Source organism: Anas acuta, chromosome 7 (assembly GCF_963932015.1).
Source record: "Anas acuta chromosome 7, bAnaAcu1.1, whole genome shotgun sequence".
NCBI lineage: Eukaryota > Metazoa > Chordata > Aves > Anseriformes > Anatidae > Anas > Anas acuta.
Genome location: NC_088985.1, coordinates 5083508 through 5105838, shown reverse-complemented (window position 1 = coordinate 5105838; position 22331 = coordinate 5083508). Strand labels below are relative to the sequence as shown.

Here is a 22331-nt window from a genome sequence, read left to right as displayed (position 1 = left end):
TCAGCTGTGGTTAGGAGCTTTGCTTTTGAATTTCCAGATTCCTGATAACCTGAATTTGCTTTGAAATCTTGCTATGCTCTGCAATTCTATGCTGCTTCTGATTTCTTGTATCTGCTGTTTTTTCAAGTTTTGTTCTCTTTAACAAGTAGATTCTAAGAGATATGAAGATTCAGGTCATTTACCCTACAGTGAATGTAAGAACTGGTATCTTTTCAGGTGTGATTGAGGAATCCTGCAAGCTATTGTATCTAGCCCACTATCAGTCTGGTTCTCTGTGTTCTTTTCCTAACAATGACAGAGCAAGGTAGCGGTGTTGAGTGGATTTGTTTGTTCCATGTTGGCCATTTGCTTTTTTTGGTGCTAGGTTATGAGGTTAAACTGCTGGAGTTTTTCCTCTAGTTCATGCAGTGCTTCACCATTACACTCAGACTGTTTACAGAGCATGTAAAGCCACAGGCATGTGAGCCTTATTTTGTCCTATTGTTGAAATACCTCAGTGATGTTATTCTATTTAGAAATAATAGCCTTCACTTCCATATCTGATCATTTTCCCTCAGTCTATTGTGGGCACAAATGAAAGGATCCTGTTGGCTGAATTGTTCCCGTTTCATCATGAAGAAACTGGGGAGAAGGGAAGAGTGGAGAGGAGGAGCAGTACAGAGAATCTCAGCCTGAACTCTCCACACTCCATTTCAACAACTGCTTTTAGAGCAGTAGTTTGCTTTATTAGTTGCTTGCAACTTTTTCAATGGTATAGAAAAGGATTTGTCTGATTGTGCTGATTGGTTTTTCCCTTGTATTTCACTTAATGGTTTTTGGTCTTCCTGACAGAGGGTCATCTGGTTACCTTCCTGTTTTGTCATGCAAGGGCTGAAACAGCTGGAGAGCAATTGCTCTTAATTTCTGATCTCTTTTTAGCAGGGCTGGATGGTAGCCAGCAGATTTACAAATAAAAGGAGAAAATGCTGCCGCATGTCATGTCATAGAAATGAACAGTGGGAGATAAAGGTACGTGGTGCTATTGGTCTCAGAAAAGACTCATCTCCTAGACCAACCTGCCTTAGTGTAAAACAGACCCCTGCATGCGTGCAGAGGCAGTGTCGGAGCAGAAGCAGACAATTGTCACTGCGTGCTAATAAAACCTGCACACATTTAGTCCAAGCCTCCAGCTGGTCTCCTGATAACTCGTTTTACCAAAGAGCTATTCAAGCAAATGTACTTTTGTTAAGTGTATTATGTCAAACATAAGGTATCAATCAAGACAGTCGTGTTACAAGTTGCAAAATCCTGGGGAAGGTTTCCAAACACGTTGAGAGTATCCTTAAATCATTTGTCCATTATCTCTGATACAAAGAAGCCTTGTGTAATGCGACCGAAGGGATGAAAATGAGTAGTTGCTTACCAATATTGGACTTGGATTTCTGCTGATATCTTTCCTGAAATCAAGCTAATTACCTCTGTTGTTGAGTGGTGGGGGCAAGCAAGAAGTGTCTTTTCATTGTACTGATGAGAGGAAAAAGAGGTGACTTCAAGTTCTGGGGGACATATTGGTGGCAGCATGTCTCCAAATGCTCTGGTTATCCACGGGACCCAGTAACATGCTTGCAAGGAATGTGCAGCCAGCATTTTCAGTCTTGTGATTTGGGATATAATGATGGGCAGCCCCAAGGGAGACTTGGAATTATACACTGGATAGTAACAGAGCCACTGACAAAAGCAGAAACTTTATAGCGTTGACTTCGGGTGGCAGGGGCTGCCAATAGTTAGAGTTGATAAGAAAGAGGTGGCAGTGCAGATATTCTGAGCAGTTAATTCATTCAGATACTTTGCTTGAAGTTTAAGAAAAGGAAAATGAGTCAATTTTAGGCACTTTTTCCAGTGAAGACGGTTTGAAGGCTATTCTTATGTGACCTGCAAGTTAACAGCACAGCAGAATCCCCCTCAGTCCGATACAAAATCTCCCTGAGCACAGATTCCAAAATGAGCAGTGCTCTTACCTTCTCTGGCAAGGATTTTCCACAGTAGATGAGAAGATGCACTGTGCAGCTTTGCACAACAGGAACGAACTGCGTGTCTAACCCAAATTCTGTGTGGAGCAAGGCCTGCTGCCCTTGAAGGGGTGCCTCCACTGCCTCCTTTGCTGGGGCCTCGCTCAGTGAACGCTCCATGAACACGTAACCTGAGACACGGCAAGACCTGACCCTGGGGGAGGAAAACACAGCAGTGGGATAGGGAGGGAGTCTTTTGTCTCTGTGGGATTCTAGTGCAAAATTGAGGCAGTTCCCTTCAGCCCAGACTGGGATTTTCCAGAGGAAGAGTGCCCCGTGCTGGAGCAGCGGGGACAGAGGGGAGAACTGACCGCAGTGGCTGCAGCTGGGGCTGAAGCAGGCAGCCCTCCAGAGCTACTGAATTTATTTCCTTTCTTCTTGACTCTGTTGCTTGTCTCCTTCGCTGCCTGCCTGTGTGATCCTGATGGTGAGATCCTCTCCGCTTTGCGGAGCCACTGGCTGATTGAGCAGCATGGCCTCAGATGCCATCGGAGACTTTGTCCACTGGAAGTGCCAAACCATGCTCTCTTGGCAGGTGACTTCTGCCTGTGGCATTTTGTGATTAGCAGCATCAGCGTGAATCCTGGGGGGCAGAAATCCTGCAGCCAGGCTGCTGCGCAAGCAAGGAACAAGCAGGGCATCACCACCGCAGCCTTTCCCCGCTACGGACACCGGGGCAAACCATGTCTCACCTGCCAGAGCTCTGCTTTGAAGCACACTTGGTGGTGACCTGGTGAGTTGTTGCACTGCAGTTGTGCACATGGGCAATCAACGTTTAGGGAAAATGTGATAGGACCAGGCTGGTTTAGGTGTTTTGTTGCAGCTAGTGGTGTTTTTGGAGGAGGGGACTGGCCAGAGAGCGGTACTCTTATCGGCTGGAAAGTGCATTCATAACCAGTGGAAGACTCATTCGGTTCCATTCACCATGAACATTTTCAGACAGAGAATGATGCCTAGAAAAAAAAAATACTGCAGCTGGATGTTATGGAGTGAATCAGCACAAAGATTTATGTGGAAAAATGCTACAGAGCGTGCTGCCACTGAGGCAGGTAAAGGTGGAGGGTGCCCAGCACTGTGGGGCCCCACAGCTCGGTGGGGCAATGGCTGCCTGGAGGGGAAGGCATTTTGTTACCTCATGTGGAGGCGATGCTCTGATCTCAGCAGCTGCTTTTAGTCTTCATTCCTCTGGAAATGCTGACCAAGAAGAAGCTCCAAAGGGGTTTATGAAAGCTTTTCTAAAAATAGGGAAAAGTGTAATTGATGGAAGATCTAAGAAGAAATCAGACCTGGGCACATTCAGGTTGCTACCTTAAGTATGTAATTATTCACAGGAAAAATTTAGGTAAGAGTTTTGCAGAAGATAGCATATTGCAGCAGAAACTGTCTCCGTTCCCCCTTCTGTTTAATCTATTAGCATTCAGGGGATACACAGAGAACATGCTGTTACATCTGGCAGTAGGAACAATGGCAAAGCTATCTGGGGGGAAAAAGTGTATTTTTAAGATCATACTGGTGAAAATTGTATTTATTCATCATTGCTATTTAGTACCTGCAATTAGCCCATATTCAATTAATTATGCTAGTAACCTTTCCCGTCTAATGAGGCCAGGCTGCAATCAAGGGCTTTGAATATACATGAAAATACAGCTGCTGGGTTACTGAGTGCTCTTACTGCACGGATGCTGATAAAGGAGGCACTGGGGAGGCAAGGACAATCCCCAGACAAGGACTGTATATCTCAAAACAAGACACTGGAACTCATGATAAGGAAGCGGCAGACGGACAGAGAAACAAATGTAAGGACTATAAATCTCAAAACTGGACATTGGAATTCATTATAAAGATACAACAAATGGAAGAATTAGCAACAACCAGCTCTTGCAATTAAGAAACATGCCAACTCAGCAGATTCCTGACCAAAAGTGAAAAGTACACTGTGAGGAAGACTCGGGGTCTTCCTCCCAAAGACCCCTGCCCACAATTCTTGGGAGGCTCTATGCAGGCGCAAGGTGCCAAAAGGCTAATTAGCATGAGAAGCAAGGGAAGGCGGGGATAGGTTATGAATATGTATAGGCGCTTGTAGAATATTGATAGATTGATTGTAGAAATTCAAGACTGCTTTCTGCTTTGGGTATGCACGATAGGTGGAGAGATCCCCCGTGCATCCAGCGCTGCAATAAAGAATATACCACTTAAAGGAATTTTGGCTTTGATCTTTGAATCAGTGCCACTGAATTATTCTCTGAAATGTTGCAGTTGTGTTAACTACATTTCTGCTCTTGGTACCGAACGCTGCCTCACAGCTCCTCCTTGAGCCATTGGTTTGGCCAGTGAAGCTGCTGTAGATTTTGCAGCTTTCCATGTGGTTTTGTTGTGGTTAATTAGGAGTGTTCTCTGCTGAAGGTGATTATAGGAGGTAGCAAGTTGTAATTACCAAGAAACACCGGTAAGTGATGAACGGGCAGCCTAGTTCTTGCTTCATGTCAGCTCAGGTGCCTGCTTTACCCTGTTGATCTGAACCACTTGCCCCAAACTAAAGGATTAGAAACATCAGCAGCCAAACCAGAAATGTGGCAAAGCCCAAGCAGAAGATGCTGAAATGAAGGCTTGTAGCTGTTCAGCCCCATAGTAACTACTGGGTACTTGAAGTGCAAACGAATCCTGGTTTAGTTGGATTTCCAAAGGTAGGAATTTTCACAGCTGTCGTTTCTGAGAGGTTTATTGTTATGCTTCCCTGAGGGCAGCTCGGTAATCCGCTGTGTCAGGGGATGAATTTTAAAGTTAGCAGTACATGTTACCTCAGGCAGAGCTGGATCTGATTAGGTAACAGAAGCTTTGTGTTGAAGAGAAGCAGCAGTCCAAGTGAAACAGCAGTTCTGAATTCTTTCTCAAAGCCTTTGTCACCTTTTGGAAGACTTAAGAATGACCTCTTTCAAAAATTTTAATGTGAAAATATGTGATGCCTAGCCTGTGTTGTCCTTGGCCAGCTCAACCTGTTTATGCTTCTCTTAACAGTGGCTTTAGCTTAAATCACATAGATTTATTTTTTCTCCCTTTTCCTGATACTTACACTGCTTTCAATAGTCTGCAGAGAAGAGCTCTTTTCTGCCTCAGCCCTGTTCTCTGACTCTTCAGTCTCTCCATGCAGTCTTGTTTCTCTGGGCACTCTGCTGACCTTCTGCACCTGCTCCAGCGAGAGGTTTGTCTGTCCTGGTCGTGAGTAGCCTGCTGCCCTCTTCGCTGTTAACCCCGGTAGGGCATTATAAGCAAGAGCAGTGTTTTACTTTCTGGCCTCCATCTAAAAAGACATCACACTTCTAAATATGTTGGGGATTATTCCCTCTTGCTGTAGTTTTGCATCACCTGTGACTGTTGATATGTTACTTGCCAGTCTCCTGAAAATGATGTAGAGACCTCGATTCATTTGGTTTTTCATCCTTTTGCTTCCCAGTAACCTCTTTTCTCACGCACAGGGTGGCTGGCTGAATCCAAATGAAAATTATTTCAGCAAATGAATTACACAACTTCCCCTAACGTTTTATCTCTCACTGCAGTAATGCCCAAAGGGGGTTCTAACAAGTTGGTGTTCTCTTACTGTTTCTTTTATCAAATGCCTTTGAAGAAGCTTCTTTGTGAATTTCTCTTTTTCAAACATTTGATGTTGAAGGGATTCCTTCCTTCCCTTCCTCTCTTCTGAAACCAATTTGTAATTTTAGTGTCTTTATTTACATAATTTTCTGGTGAAAAGTGATGTACTGTGTCTTTTCTTCCTTCCTTCGTGATAATGACCATGTTCTGCACTGAAAGGCTCTTCTCCCATTCCTTGTATGTGTTTTGTTCCAGGAAAACAAGTGACAAGTTAGACAACTAAAACCCAAGGGACAAAGCTTTCTTGGTTTTGTTTCTTAAAGGAGTTGACAATATTGAAAAATGAAGCTATTGGTATCACGTTAGCAGTCTTTATTTTATATAGATTGCTTGTTTTAATCTACCTGCTCCCAAGCTGTTATTTGCAGTAAAGTGGAATTCAAGGCACGTGGGTTTCTCGTGCTCCACGACTTGTGGCTGGGATGTAGGGAACAAGAAATGTCCGAGGTGGTTCTTAGGAAACATCCTTTACTGCAGCGTGTAGCAATAGCAGTGTCTGCAAACTACATTAGTGTTTGAAGAGCTTTCACAGATACCTGGTTGCAATATCTTTATCTATGTCCACGGTACACTAAAAGGGCCAGGACTGAGTTCTCAGACTCATGAGGAAAATCAGCCAACGGGTTTAAGGTGTTTCTCTCTTTCTCTTTCTTTTCCTCTTTAATCCACAATCCATTGCTCATTGAACAGTAAACGAGAAGCAAGGGGCACACAGCACTGCAGTGGTAATTTTGCCAAGTCAAGTTTCAGTGAAGAATTATCCTTAGGAATTAGTGTGAGGGTCTTGCCATGCTCCAGGCCCCGATGCACTCTATTTTTCAAGTCCCGAGCATTCAGGAGGCCTCCTCACTGCTTATTGCAAGGAACCTTCCTGGCTACTGCTGGTCACCAGAAGACTCTGTGCTGTTCCTCTGGTCCTCTGATGTCAGCCACTGGAAGATTTAGCAAATAAGGAGAAACTCCAGTCCCAAAAGCTTATCAGGAATGGCAAACCGCTCTGCTGTATTTGTTCCTAGATAAATCCCAAACAGCTTTCTTTCTCCCCCTGTGCCCTGGAGCCAGGCTCTGGTGTGCACACTACTCCCAGGGCTGGGGGGCAGCTGTTATATTCTCCCCCTCGGCAGGTGGAGGGAAAATCATGGCAATTCAACCCTCCCTCAGAGGGTTAAGCAGGGGGGCTGGTTTTAACCCCCTTGTCCTCCCGATCTGATAGCTGAGCGGCTTGGGTGGCAATTCTAACACCCCTGAGGGCCCATCTCCGGTGCTTGTTCAGTCTGTTGTTAACCAAATGAGGGGCAAAGCGCTCCACCTGCCCCTGTCCTGGGCAGCCCCAGGGTGCTGGAGAGGAGCAGGACGGGGATGAGCTGGGATCCAGCTGGCACAGCGCGGCTTGAGGAGCATCGCTCCAGGGTGTATGAAGAGAGAAGCTGGGGGGTCAGCCCAGGAGGACGCATTGCTGGAGCTGCTTGCTTCGCCTTGGTCGTAACCAGCTCGTGTCTGTCTCCCCAGAGGTCTGCCGTGTGCTGAGCTGCCTGGTTCCCCTTCTGTGGTTCCCGTCAGGTAGAGGCAAACAATAGAAAATTCAGTTTTTCATTTGTTTAAGCTTCCGAGGCCTGAAATTGCTGCTGGTCCAGCATCTCCCCCGCAGGGCTGCGAGTTACTCCCTAGGAGAGCTAAAACCAACCCTGCTGCTTCCCAGGTGGGCTGAGGCTGGGGCTGGCCTGCAGAATGCAGCCCGGGGCCTTCCTGGGGACACCCGGAGAACATCCTACTGAATGCTGCCACTGAAAGGACAGTGCGCTTCTCTGTCAAGTGCTAAGGTTTGTCCATTTTTGCTGCAGGTATTGAGAGAACTGGAATGAGATAAGAACATAAAACAGGTCCTCGCCCAGTTGTTTGTGAACTTGATGGAGTTAGCTGATAGCACAGCTCCTCACATCTCCTCCTTCCCCTGCAAATACTCCCCAGAACTGAGGGAGAAGTGAAGCAATCAGAAATAGCTGAAAAGCACAAAAGAGAACAAAGATTGTCTCTCTTTATTTTCACTTCAGTACCTTGAATTTGTTCACAGCAATTCCTGTCAGTGTCAGCATCACCCTGCTGCAGAGTCTAATGAAACTACAGCTGAAATCGTGTCTGTGTGAGCAGCAGATGCTGTTTTGCCATGGGAACACCTGGTCTTGGTGAGGACAGTGGCTCTGCAAGAGGCTGGGATGTGCAGTTTGGGATTCCTCTCTTCTGGAGCCCCTTTCTTCCAGGGACTTTCATCCTGCCTCACCAGTGGGATGTAGGTTTGCAAGTCAAAGCAGAATAGTTTTGTCCTTCAATGCAGTTGGCAGTGAAGTGTAACTCTCAGTATGTGGTCATGGTTCACATTGGACTTCTCAGGGTTCTTTTAAAGTTTGTTCCTTTTTTATTTTCTTCAGGCTTGACGAAGAGTGGATGAACAGAAATGTTTTATTTTGCACTGCTGCATATAGGCTGTTAGAACATGAGCGGTTTAGTTGCGTTTTTAACTTTTATTTCCAGTTAGTTTCAGTAAGGTCTCTGATTCAGAACTTACTAACTTGTATGTTCTGTTGTAATCGGGTTCTCCTGGTTATTGCAGTTGTTCCAGTGGTGACTGCCCAATACATCTTTGGGATAAAAAAAAAAAAAAAAAGGAAGAAAACATTTGTACTTTTTGAAAAAGGACAACTTTTTATTTATTTTTGCTATCTTTGGCTTACTGAATCAATCCTTCCAGTGTAGATCTCACATTATTTAGCAACGTTTAGCACCTAATTGTAGCTGGCTTTGAGCCCTTACCACTGACTTGAAATGAGGTGACACCTCTGACTGTTTCACGCTTTTCCATGTCCTTAGTAAGTTATCAACCCTCTATTACAAAAGACTTTCCTCGGTGTTTTGCACTGAACCTAACTGCGATATTTGAACTACTGCTGGGACTCCCAGCAGCAAGGCACTGCAACACTCTTCAAAATCCTGATGGATTTACCACATCTGCTCAGGTTGAATTCCTGTAAGGTGTTATCTGCAAAAACATGCGTGTGCATATTTTTCCACTGTTTCACTGAGTGGTCTCTTGTTGCACCATTTAACAAGTACTGCTGAACAGGAGCGTATTTTTTACATCTAGTAAACTCCATTCATTTCAATTGCCTCTGTTTTTTTTTCTAAACATCACCTCTAATAAGATCAGTTGTGCAGAACTTCATATGTGCTGTGTATTTCTCAGTGCTAGAAGTTTTCAGCAGAATGAACTTATTTGTCTTTTGAGTGAGAAAGCAAAATTCAAGAACAGACTGAGCTATGCTGAGCTGTCTTTTTGCATTCTCACACTTTGAATCCTCAACAGCAGATTTTAACTTCATTAATGACGATGAGGGTATTTGAAGAGCTCATTTGCTGTTATTTTAATATCACACAGTTAATAAAATAAACAGCATTTATTAGTCTGATATAGATATTGATATGGTTTCAAAATCAGACTTCATTTTAAGGTTAGTTTAGCTTTTCTGTACTGCCTTCTTGCCTCAACATGTGTCTGCTTCACCACCAGAGAGCACCAACTCTAACAACAAGCCCATACAGACAGAGTTTGGTAGTGACAAAGGAAAGGTTACGAAAACAGTGGCTCTTTGAAGGTTGAGAAGAAATCCAATCGGTTTTCCATTCAGATGCTGTTTTGCATGGCCTCCTTGACGTGATATAAGGGTAACCATCCCCTTTTTTCTTTAACCTGGTGTAACCTAAGAAAACTTCACACAGCTAGCAGAGGTCAAAAGTGCTGTTGCATTGGGTTACAGAAAACAGGGTGGTCAAAGTGGGTGATGAGAGCCACTGTGGGAGGCACAGGCACCAGTGCCCAGTTAAGCTGGATGCTGGACTGTTACCTCGTTCCTGGGAGCCTATCCCACCTCCTGCTCGAAGCAGGGACAGCTGTGGGGTCGGACCAGGTTGCTCAGGGCTTTGTCCGGTCACATCTTGGAAACTCCCCAGGACTGGAGACTGCACAACTTCTCTGGGCAACCTGCTCCACTGCCGGGCTGTCCTGAAGGGTAAAAAGGGTTTCCTTATTGTTGAGGGATTTTTTGAAACAGCAAAGATCCCATGGCTTGCTGCAGCTGAGCAAACCAAGCTACCAGGGCAACTATGAGAAGTTCCCATGACAGTGTTCCCACATCGCCCACCTGAGGAATTTAGAAAAATATTGTTACCAGTAGCTGGCTTCACAGACAAGGTCTATGTGACTGCTAATCACAAGGGGTTGTTTTCTTGCAGGTGGGGTTGTTTTCTTGTAGTTGTTTGTCTGAGTGCTTTTGACCAATAATCTTGTGTGAGACATTATCCGCCCCTGTTAAGTTCACTATAAAAGTTAGGCTATTCGGGCAATAAAATGGAGCATGATCTGACTCTAGTGGTATCTGTCGTGCTTTCGGCCGTGCTTCCTGCAACACCTTATAGCCAGGCTGAACCTCTCTCGTTCCAGCTGATGCCTGTTGTCCTTCATCTTCACACCACGCACAGCTGCACAGAGCTTGGCTCTGTCTTCTTCTTGAGGGGCTGCTGGCAGGTCCTCCTAAACCAGGATGACGGCAGCATGGTTTTCTTTAGCCCAATAAAACTGCTGTGATACTCGCAAGAGGCTTTTCTTCTTATTATTTTTTTAACTTTTAGGTTAGAGAGATGTAGGTGTCTGCATTGCCAAAACAACATCCACCCAGAGCCACTCTCTGCCAATTCCTTACTGTATTTTATAAAAACACTCCTGGGAGAGCTAAAACAAAGATGCCAGTGCTGTGCATCACTGCTGTGACTCACGCAGTGTTTACTGCTAACAGAGAGCTTGGTATGTAGAACTGCCCACGTTGGTGAGAATACTGTGAAACCCTTGGAAATACTCCATGATATAAACCATTTTTTTTCCTAGTATGTTTTATCTTGCACTGATGCATCAGTGGCAAGCCATGGTCCGTTTGCTGGCAGCTCACAGCTTCCCTGCGAGCAGCCCGATTTGTACCGAAGCAGAAAGCTTCCCGGGCAGTGGCACGACTGCTGTTTGGTTAGCAACCTCAGTCTGTTCGAAAGCCAAAATGCTGTTTTTGGTTTTGTTTTTAAACTGAAATAAACTGAGCCTCTGTGAATTTTTATTCTGCTTTTCTAAAACAAATGAACCACTCCCAAATGAGGTTTTAAATGTTGCCTTTTAGTACCCCCTTCCACCCTTATGCTGGATTTCTCCTTTGTGCTCTATGGCCAGCTATATGTTGAGTTTCTAAGGTTGAGAATTATGCTAATGTTATTAAATATTTTCCTTGTTCCCCCCAAAAAATATTGCAATAAAGCTAGCCTGCCCTAACGTACACTTGCTTAGGTACTTCATGGACAGCATCGTTTACTTTCCCCCATTAACTGTTCTACATCTTCAGTATCCCACAGGCACCTGCACATCTTTGTAACTTCTGTGGGAGGCTTCACCTTGCTCTGTGTGACCCAGCAGCCTTCACAGCACAGCTTCTCCACAACTGGCTCTTGAAAAAGGTATTTACTGAGGCTTCTGTAACAGAGTGAAGGTGCTCAGTTGCTCTGTTTGCCATTTACCACTTCCTTTTGGTTGAAATTTAGATGAATTGAAGTATGGAAGGGGAGTTTAATAGCCCCAAAGCCATGGGGAAAGGTTTGGGAACTCTGGGCCAGTATCCTGAGATGCAAACTACTGCTGTTAGTTCTGCACTGACCAAACAACTCCTCAGAGACCTTCTGTGATGGCAAACGTGCTGCTTTCCTTTTCCTTTGGGCCATAAATTGCAACCCAGTTTTCACAGAATTGCAGCCCTGGTGCAGAAGCATAGTCTTTCGCATGGGGTTTGTCTTTAAAATTGTGTTTCTTTTTAAGGAGAGAGGAAGCTAAAAGTGGCTGCGTGCATCCTTCAACACCATGGGCTTCTCAGACAGGTGCGAATTGCTCGTGTACCATCAAAGCTTTGTTCTCAGCTGAATGACAACAGTCCCTGCAGTGGGATATGGCCTGAAACAGGATCTGAGAGCTGCTTCCTTCCACCTGTGTGTGTGCTGGTGGCTCCTGCCCTCCCTGACAGCAAGTGGCCCTGCTCCGAGGGCTGCTACAACAGCACCAAGCTCTCTGGCAGCTTTTTGTGCTGTGGGTGGGATTAGGCCAAGGGTTGCCTGGGAGCGAGTGGGACGCAATAGCTGTTTTGTCCCCTGATTCATGGTTTGCTGGAACCCTCTGCAGGGGGCTGTGTTCTCTTTTGAAGAGCTCTGTGCATGCTGTTAGTCTAAAAGACCAGTGTGGGACTTTCCTTGGCTGGGGTAAATGTGAGCTGAAGCCAGGGGCCGTGCAAAGGAGTGAATTTTGTTCCACCTAGGGTAGGGAGACATGCTCATAGTTACATTTTACTCCCATGCCTGTTGCCTTAAGCTGTACACTTTTTGTGAGTGCCTTTTGTGCGACGGCACATTTCCCAGCACAGGAGTCAGACTTGGGAATACAGCAGCAGTTTGAGCTGACCTTTCGGTGAAAAGAGGCAGGAATGCACAACAGCACGATGATGTTTTTACAGCCTCCTTTGCTCTACGGGTAAGTACCTAACCAGCAACACTTCTTAGACCAGAGATTTTGACATTAAAGAGCTAGTTGGACGGGCTGAGATTTACCACAGAAGAGAGGGCAGGGCTGGGAGCAAGGAAAAAGCTGAGCGGTTTCACTGGAGAAATGCCAGGGTTGAGAAGGGACTTTTTGGACCAGGCCCAGTGGAAAAGATGTGCTTGTGTCAAAATCCTGTAGCTCTGGCTGGCAGCACCTGCAGACAATTACAGGAGCCAGAGGCATTGCCAGTGACTTGGCTGTTCTTCTGCTACTGCTTGCCTCCATGGCTACTTGCACGGTTTTGCAGCTTACCAGGGACCTTTTTGTTTTATATTATTTTTACCTCCTTGCAATGCAACTTTTGAATCAATTTGCCTTGTATGCCAGACATTGGATGCTGAAATGGTTAACGATGACCCTCCTTGCTATCAGCTGTGCTGGATATATCCAATGCCAGTTTCTCTGCCAGTTAGGCTGCAAACAGCGAGGGTGACCCAGAGGCAGATGTGTTTATGTGGTTTGTGAGGTGGCTGCTTTGACAGCTGTTTTGGGTGAAACACATCTTCAAGCACTGGACAACTTGCCTGCTCATCTTCAACACCCAGAAGTGCTCTTTTTGTGGCATGGCCTCATCCTCCATCTGTAAACATCAGCCCCTGGCTCTAAGTGGAGGACATTGCCTAATTGTTGTGATCTGGGAGTGTCCTTGCAGTGGTTGCGGAACCCTGATGCTTTGAAGTGTGTGCAGCTGCTCCTGCAGCTCCAGCTGACGAAGTGTCAGTGACCTGAGCTGACAGTCATTTTGTTTCTCTCAGGGAGTTGTACAAAATAAACAGAAAGATGTTCTTCAGAGCTTCTGCTTGTTTCAGTAACAGATTAAACATGTTGCAAGAGTTGACAGTTTTTAATGGAGTTGAACTATTTGCTCTTCGCATCAGTAAAGAGATGTTTCTGAACAGAGGGTCTAGTACACAATGGTTATGCCAAAATGGAGCTTCCTGGTTATGTGCTTGTAACTGAAAGCGAGCTAAGATTCCTAACTCTGTCTTTGGAATCTACGTAGAAATGCTCTCCTTTAGTAAGGGTTAAAATCTCCATAAATGTTCAAAAAGAGATTTTACAAAAGTTCCCAAACTTTCTATGTTCCTTTTAACTTTTTTCCTCTTTAAAACTTTTCCTAGTTTTTAATTATAAACTGCCATAAAATGTGACCGGGATGCGCTTCAGTCTACAGAAAAGCAGAAGCCTTGGAGTTGTAGCAGAACTGTACTTGCTTATAGTTTTCCTCTGGCATTTCTGCAGAAAGTGAAGCGAATCAAACAGGTTAGGGCTCTCATGCAAAGAGGCACAGGATCAGTGGGATTTTATGCTCAATTATAGAGTCCTAGATAGACTTTTCTGGCTATTAGATGTAATTTCCAGGTGTTGTGTCTCAGCAGATGTAAGTGGAATCATGTAGTGGAGATTATTGCTGATTGGCATTTATTTTTCTCCAGAACTAATCAGTTATCGTTAACCTTTTATTGCTATGTAAATTCTTTAACCCAGCTTTTAAGAAGTAAATCGAGCTCTCATGCAATAAAATGCACCTCTGTTCGCTTTCTCAGGACTAGCCTGTTTTTACCTAGAAAAAACTTGCACTGTACACATTTTTCTGGTTAAACAACCCAGTGAAAAGTGGTAAAGCTCACGTTACAGGCATGGAACAAAAAAATCGCTTTGTGCAGGTCAAGAATACCCGGAGACTTTCCTGTACCCTGAGTTTGGAGGCTCTTCCTGTGCACCAGTGCTCGTGTTACAGGTGATTGCCCACCCTGCGATTGATATGTGCTCTAAAAGGGTGTTCTTGGGTTTCGGGTGTCCAGGTAATAAGCAGCATTTGAATAGGATGGTAAACCAAACTGAGGGACAATAATACGTGACTACTGGCTAAGTGCCTTGCTGGGGACTGGTAAACGTGATTCTGTAAGAGCTGCGGAGCGTGCAACGGGAACTGTGCTGTATTTAAACCACCGAGAGGCTTACCCTGAGTTCCTTGAGGGCTGACAGGTACCTTGCATGTCACTGTAAGCAAGTCCTTATAAAAACTATAAAGCAACTAAGCGTACTATGTTTCTTCCCTTTACTATCAAGCTGGCTTTTGTTTACTACTTTGTTTTAAATATTATCCTGAAAGGGCTTCCCCTTGGAAGAGACCTGGGATTTGAGGCTGTGACACAGATGTGGACAATGATGGCATGGTAATTAATATTCATAAAGATCATTAATACATTTCCATTACATTTCGTGTTTTATTCCCTAGCAGTTTGGTACTCTACAGGAACAAATGGTAAAACTGGCTGCAGCTCTGCGTGCCTACAGCAGAGAGCTGAGCCAGCAAAGTGTTCACAAGAGTTATTACTCACTGCTGACAGTCTTTTCCCATACAAAAAGAAACCTTGCAATGCTTCCTGCACCTGCAAGGAGTGTCCTAGCAACGTCACTGGGGAAACTGGGTGCCAGGATTTTTCTCTGAGAGCTTTTTGTTGAGCCTAACTGCAGTTGTAAAACAAAGGTCAAGAGCGATTTAAGCTTTTCCAAGTGCTGTTGCTTAATTCATTTACTCAGAGGAATGTTTGTGTTCTAGTTTTCTGCCAAAAGGATAAATATCAGGTTGCAGAGTCGCCCAACAGACTCCCCAACTGCAGTTTAGTTAAATCTGAACATTGCTTAATCGAAGCTGTCAATTCTCACCAGTGGGAGAATTGCTGTTAGCATTTAACTCTAGCTTTTGCCTGGTGAAGTAATGAGCTGGCAGCTGAGCAAACCCAGGGGCTTTCTGCAACACAGACCACGGGAGAGAACAAGAAACACCACCAGGTAGTGAGAACAGATCGTGGGTCTACCTGAAGAATAGAAAAACGCCTGGTTTTGTCTGGGGTGTACACAGTCATAGTCTTAATGTATGCACAGACCTCAGGTAAGTCCCTGCTTCATTCTTTGTCACCAGCTTTCAGGAAAAGTCTTTACTTCAGATTTTCCTACATCATTCCAAGCGCAGTATCCTGTCCTTGTGAGAGGGAGGGAAATGAAAACTCCAACTGTTGAGCTGCTGGCAGGGGGTGCGCTGTGCTCTGCTGGGCAGGGGCTGGGCTGGGGCTGCAGCGCTGCTGGGGGAGCAGGGCTTGGCTCTTGCCATGCAAAGCGGGGACAGCGTTGTTGTCTCTGACCAGGAGACGTGACCAGGTGATGTAGCCTAAAAAACGTGTGCAGTGGTGAAGAAGTACAAATTATGATTGTAACCGGTTTGTCAGTCATAGCAAGCATTTTTGTTCTCTGTACAGTCCAGTAGATAATCTCTAGTTCTAGAGCCCAGTCTAAAAATGGAAAATTTACCATTTCTGTTCCAATGTGTGTGTTAGGGCCTGTTGCTGGTCTTTTTTCTTCTGTATTCTGATCTGGTGAAAAGATTTTGTGCTTAGAATGTTGGATGCTGACCTTTTCCACTAGCTACTCAGAGAAATACAGGTTCTGCATGGTTTTGTTTGTAAACAGTCATCAGATTTAATTCTCTCTCTCATCCATTTGGTTGGACTCGATGATCTTGAGGTCTCTTCCAACCTAGAAATTCTGTGATTCTGTGATCTCCCTGTTTACTGAGCTAAATGGAGGTTTAAGCTGGAATTTAATACCAAACAAACTGATGTGCCTAAGGTGGCCTTCTGTTGCCTTCATTACAAAAACACACTGAGTATTTAGAGACATTTGTGTTCTCTGAGAAATACTGATGAGTAGTTAGTGAAATAAAAGTAGTTGAGGGTAAGATGCTTGCTTTGAAGTAACACCATATAATCGTGGCTAACAGAAAAATGAAGCACTGTGCCATTCAAACAACTTTTTCTTTGCCTTTTTCCTTCCTTCTGGACTCCAGGTGATGTGCTCCCTGTTCTCATGAATCCTTGCTCACTGCCACAGTCTCTTCCTCTGGCAGAAGAAATCTGCCGTGCCATATCAGACATGAATGCAGATCAAATGCTGGTCACACAGAAAACTTTGGTGGAGCAGTTAGTGAAAAGTTATCCAGGTAAAATGTTCGTTTCCTCTTCCTTTTAAAAGTGACTGCACCATCATGATATGGGGCAAGTTATCAATGAATGTGCACAAGTAAAACTGACTATGTGGAAGATTACAAACCACCAGGCAACTGGGAGAGTGCACAAATATGTATGGCGTCCTTATCAGCCTGTGAGCATCCCTAACATTGATTTGACGATGATCCTTTTTACAGATTTTAATAAACTGGGGTCGTTAGGACATTGAGAGCATGCCCTTTCTCAAGGGTTGGAAAGAACAGGTGAGGGATTGAGATGCCAGATCTAGAAAAGCATAAAGCAGAGACCGCCAGATCAGTAAGGCTTTGAATCCTCCTTTAAGAGCCAGGAACACGTTTGATTTTGATGGCAAAGGGGCCTACAGTAGGGGAGCTACACCTGGTGGCTGGTACCTGAAATGGAGCTGCCCACAGAATCAGGATTGTTGGTCAAATTCCTGAAAGCAAATTAATTACACCAAATGAGCTTTAATGAGCTCTTCTGATGATTCTCTTCTCTTAAATGCTGCAGTTTCTTTTAATATGAAAAACGTCCCTTAAATCTGCAGTATTGAAGGGGTGCGTGTGCCTGTGTCTCCGTAAAGGCTCCTTATAGCCCTTTGCAGGAGGTTCCCTGGTTTCATACTGAGCTTCCTCGTTTGATTCTTTGCAGTCTTATAGCTCTGCAAATGTTACAGGTTGATCTGGTAAGCATTTTCACTACTGGGAAAATTTTTTAATGCAACCCCATAAACTGGCTCCAAAAGCTGCCAGGAATGTGATGCAGTCCACATGTGCACTGAGACGCCACGAGGTAGCGTTTTCAGCTCAGCCAGAAGCCGTACTCCCCAAGTCTGTAGAGGGAGAGAACATTTTTCTTGCTATGTTTGTACCTTGCTGGAAGTCTTTCTTCCTGTGGGTAGGAGATGAGCAGCATCTGGGGTGGCTGGTCAGGTGTCACCAGACTAATGATGTGACACCTGAGGGAAAACCAGCAGCTGAGACCAGTCTCAGTGAGGTAAATTTTGGCAGTGCTTGTAATATGACCAAACTGTACCAGAAGCTTGAGAAAGAGGAATGAAAGCTGCTCTTAAATAACCTGCCTAGAGGCAAATGCTTTGAACAACACATGGCTTGGCTCCTACCTGGCAGAAGGTCTCACAAAAATCATATCCTGACAGATGCATAGGGACATCCTTGCTTATTCAAAAGAGAATACCGTGACCACCAGAAACGCCGCTGTCTTTGCCTTATTCCTCAGGGGCGAGCTTCCCTCATCAGCGAGGAATGGTCTTGAGAGAGTTAAAAGGGTTTTGCTGGTCCTTACGCCGCTGGCAGGCCTGCAGCCCCCTCGGCGGGATGGCGTTTGTGTGCTGCCCTCTCCTGGCTGCTTCAGCTGTCCCCGGCTCAGGGCTGAGCACGGAATATCCGAGCTGGAAGGGACACGCAAGGATCGGCACCGGCTGCTGGCTGCGGAGCTGGGGCTGTCCCTGCCCTGCGGGGAGCCCTACAGGGATGTGGCTGGGTGAAAGCACAATTGCTGGTGATGTATTAAAAAATAAATAAATCCCGCTCTTTGTCCTGTGGTACCAGGCATTTTCATGTCGAAATTGAGTGTTTCCCATTCGCGTTTCGGTTGCAAACTGATTCTGAATCCCGCAAGCTAAATACACCGGGTATTTTGTGTTGAGTTGTTTCCAGGTCTGTTACATGCAAGTTTTTCTTCAACCAGTTTCCATTTTATTTGAAAACTTATTTTTGATTTGAAATATCTGTACTATCTCTGTTGTAGGCATTGCAGTTCCCTCCCACCAAATCTTATACAATATCCTTGGCGCTCTAATTAAAGAAAGGAAAATCTATCACACAGGAGAAGGATACTTCATTGTCACTCCCAACACCTACTTCGTTGCAAATGATGCCCCAGAAGGCAATAAAAGAGTCCTGCTGGAGGACAGTTGCTGCTCCTTGTCTTCCATCAGTTGCCTTGTAAATGCTGAGAGCTGTGCAGACCCAGTGAAAGAAAACATTCCTACCATATCCCGTTACAGATCCTGCCATTGTTTCCCTGACCAGAATATGCTCAGTGACCGAAGATATCGGCAACTAATGAACCATGAAGCTAACGGAGGAGCTAAGAAAGGCCGCAGTGAGTTGAAGCCTTCAGTTCAAACTCAAGTTATCTCTGCCTCTGCTGAAAACCACTCCTGGGACACCATCAAATCCCTGACGTCAGTCAAAGAGAAACTGAAATGCAAAAAATTTGGCCTTGGCCTTTTCTGGAGAAGTACTTCCAAAAAAGAGAAACAGAAGAAGGAGTTCTCTACCTTTTCAGCCCAGTTTCCTCCCAAGGAGTGGCCAGTCCGAGATGAAGACAACTTGGATAATATGCCACGTGATATTGAACATGAAATCATCAAGCGTATTAACCCCACCCTCACAGTTGATAATTTGATTAAGCACACAAAATTAATGCAAAAAGTTGAGGAGAGGAAAAGAAGTATCAGTAAAGGTATCTCTGCTGAAGCGTTAACCCTCAGGCAAAAGCATCTTTCAAAGGAGTGTGTTCCAAAGACACAAATTAGAACAGCAAAACACAGCAGGAAAACCAAATCAGACAGAGAGAAGCAAATTAGCAGAAGCAACAGGAAATCTCCCATGCCTGAGCTAACATCCCCAAACCAGAAACTGGAAGAGAACATTTCACTGCCTACCATGACCCACCAGCCACTGGATGTAGCGGAGGAATCCCACATCATATATAAAAAACAGATCCAGAACCCTTTTCAGGGTCTCTCATGGAGACACAACGTTTATGCCAAAGGGTACAGAGCTCGTGCTAACAGTCAGCTGAAGCCCAGGACTCCAAAGCAGGAGAGGGGCTCGCAAAGGCCCCGTTTCTTGGACTCCTCAAAAGCCTTTGCATATGAAGCTGAACAACCAGTTGCTGAAATGCAGGCTGACAATGCTAGGCAAAGCAAATTACTATGGGATAATAGGTCCTCCCTCCAAGTAAAGCTGGACAGTTTAAGTGAAAGCCGTAGTTATCCACAAAGCAGCACTTTGCGAACAGACGGTAACAGTAAATGCTTGGTGGAGAGCGTTACTTCTGAAGACATCCACAGTGGAACAGTCAAAATGAATCGTGGGGATATCCAAAAATCCCCTCACTCCTACGCTGGGGATAACGGTATGTGCAAAGAAGCAGCGAAGCATTCACTACATCCGAAAGCCAAGCACTGCAGGTACAAAGCCGCCGCTGTATGTGAGTTACTGGATCAAACAGCAAAGGAGTTTCAGAATGTCAGTCTTTCACGTTGTACAACCAATGTTAGCCGGGTAGAGGAATTTGGTGTGAAACACAGACAGAAGACTGATAAAAAGAATGACCTTATATTTAAATATGAGTGTGCCAGCCATCCTGGATCGCTGAAGGTGGAAAGTGAAGGATTTACTGGTAAGGGCCATCTTCCGTACCAGAAAGCTTGTGACACCGGTAGTTTGCTGCATCTGGGTGACAATTCTGAAAGCAATGAACCATGGCACTTGGTTCCTGGCTGTGCATCTCCAGGTACAAGGGACTGGAACAAAGCTGTGCAAGAGATGGGGCCAGCTCTAACAAACTCCCAGGTTAATATTTGTTCAACGCAATACAACACAACTGTAAATAAACCTGATTCTGGACACCAGGGATTTAACGGGTGTGCTGGCTTTGCAGAATCACTTGATGGCTCAAAAAAGCATCAAAACCCAGACTTTACAGCAGAAAGCTGTTTGTGCAGTCAGGTTCTTCCGACAGTTCACGGAAAGGAAGCTGAAAGTGGCCTTACTGAACGTGTGAAGGCTTCAGCTGTAGCTGATTTCTGCAGCACCAACGAGGCTGACTCTTTGCTGGACTCCCCCTGTGAGACAGGAGAAGCAGTGGCGTGCCGTGCTTTGGGCCCACAAACCAAAGAAACGAGAAATCCCCCGGGAAAGAAAGGTCTGGTTTTTAAGAACGCGGGTACTGTGCTATCAGGACAGAATCACACAGAGGGGACAGAAAACCACAGCATAACAGGAGACAGTGGAATTGACTCGCCAAGGTAAGAAAACACATGCGACTGTGTTAGCTGTTCTAGCTTCAAATTAACAATCAGCTTTAGGTAGACCGGTTGCTGTATACCATAGATCCCTCTCCACAACGACAAAATCGTTATTATGTTTAAAAACTTAAGTGTTATGACCCAGAAATACTCAAAATGCAGAGTTCTACCATGTCTTTTTATGTGAACTTTCTCCCTATGTCCGCTATACAAATGCTGCAGTTTATATTTTGCTTTCATGAGACAAGACATTATTATGAGCTCTGCTTTGCACAAGGAGATGTAGATAAGTGCAGAAATGTTATGAAACATGGTGATGAATAAACTCAATATGGTCCTGTTAACAATGTTGCTCAGCTTGCATTGATCTTACCATGTAATATTAACAATGTTGCCATAGTTCTCCCACTTGTAGACAAAGAATAAAAAGTGTTTTATAAAGGTGTTCAATCATAATTTAAAGTACAAAGTATCATCAGAATTGCTCACAACAGAATGGAGAATGTGACCATCACCTGACCTAGAGGTTTCTCTTCTCTTCATAAGTAGGTAACTTTTTCAGGTGGATTTTTGAAAATTTATTAATAAAACAAACCAGTATGAAACAATATTTCACATAGTTGCATGTGGGTAGACTTACAAAACTGTTAACTAAAGAGACAGGAACATCAAATGAAAAGCTGTGAGGAAAAAAAATCATATCGATGTTTAATAGCATCGTATGTTCTTAAGACCTTAAATGACTGGTATTTAAGTACAATTAAACCACCCAAGTTCTCATTAGAGATTTACTGTCACCTTGAGAAACTTGTACACAAAGGAATAAATCACATACTACCATTTTTAAGGAAATTCTGCTCAAGTGTTTTTTTTTTTCTCTCCCTTCTTAAGCAGCTTTTTGGCTGTACACTCTCTCAGGCAGAATTTTGATGTGTTATTTGGACATGGACACTTGAAGCCTCTTGTTTGTTCTTCAGCAAAAAGTGTTTAAAGGGTCATTCTGATTGTATCGATGCCACCTGAGGCACCAGAAGCAAAGCCAATTCAGGTTATTTTTAGAGTATGAGGTCTGACATCTAATAATTCTGTTGTTTTAGATGGACTGAAAAGAAGATGAAGCTTCCTGCCAAATTCTAAAAGAATAACAATGCTAAAAGGAGGACAGAGTGGGAGGACAGTCACCAAAAAATTCCTTGCTTCAGCTAACTGTGGTCATGAATGTTTGATTAGTTTTTTAATGAGCTATGTAAACTTTTTTCTTTGTAACAATGCAACCATACTGTAGCTATGACTGGTCACAGTGTGAGGCTGCCTCTAAATCAGAGCTGTTTGTTAGAAGTGTGGAGATCTAATGCACATTTCTGCTGCTCTCATCTCTAGTTTTTGCATCCCTGTGTCTAATAAAAGTGAGGACTGATGCACTTCCCTCAGATCCCTTTGTTAATCTGGAAAGGGTATGTGTTGCGCTAACAGGACTACACCACTTGTGCAGGAATGTTTGATGATCTAATTCCTAAGTGTTTATTTAATTTTTACTTTTTGTGTGGAAAACCAGACCCAGGGGCAGGCTCCAGGCTCCCTCTCCCCTGTCAGCAAACGCCGCAAAGGAACCAGCTGGGCACGCACCTTGTTACCACAAACTCTGCATGAATCCTGGGGCTTCCTCACTGTTTTGGGGAGAAATCACGGCAGTGCTGCTAGGCTCGCTTGTGCGTGGCTCTGTGTGGCGCACAGGACTCGGTCTTTGAGGCTCCTTCGTGTTTCTTCCCGTAGCTAAAGGCAGGCTGCGCTGCTTCCAGCCTGCGCGGTCTTTTACCGACCGTAAACCCCTAGGAGATTCATTCTGAGGCAATATCCCTGCCTGCGGGGAG

General features: G+C 44.6%; 1 protein-coding gene across 3 annotated transcripts; it reads left to right on the top strand.

Moving 5' to 3' along the window:
• Positions 1–4592: 4592 nt before the first annotated feature.
• Positions 4593–22133, top strand: STOX1 (storkhead box 1). Of its 3 annotated transcripts, none has more exons than XM_068688879.1 (4): positions 4593–4732; positions 16217–16369; positions 18168–20460; positions 21558–22133. In XM_068688879.1, the coding sequence occupies exons 2-4, from the start codon at positions 16237–16239 to the stop codon at positions 21595–21597; spliced, it is 2466 nt and encodes an 821-aa protein (XP_068544980.1). In that variant the 5' UTR covers positions 4593–4732; positions 16217–16236; the 3' UTR covers positions 21598–22133. The 3 variants fall into 3 exon arrangements, with proteins under 3 accessions (XP_068544980.1, XP_068544982.1, XP_068544979.1); XM_068688881.1 differs by lacking the exon at positions 4593–4732 and adding an exon at positions 12020–12297; XM_068688878.1 differs by lacking the exon at positions 4593–4732 and adding an exon at positions 15011–15265.
• Positions 22134–22331: the final 198 nt, after the last annotated feature.

Bases quoted from the DNA above. Each gene is read 5' to 3' on its own strand.
- STOX1 (XM_068688878.1), top strand. The intron at 16,370-18,167 runs GTAAAATGTTCG...TCTCTGTTGTAG, and splicing joins GTTAGTGAAAAGTTATCCAG to GCATTGCAGTTCCCTCCCAC. The intron at 20,461-21,557 runs GTAAGAAAACAC...CTGTTGTTTTAG, and splicing joins AGTGGAATTGACTCGCCAAG to ATGGACTGAAAAGAAGATGA.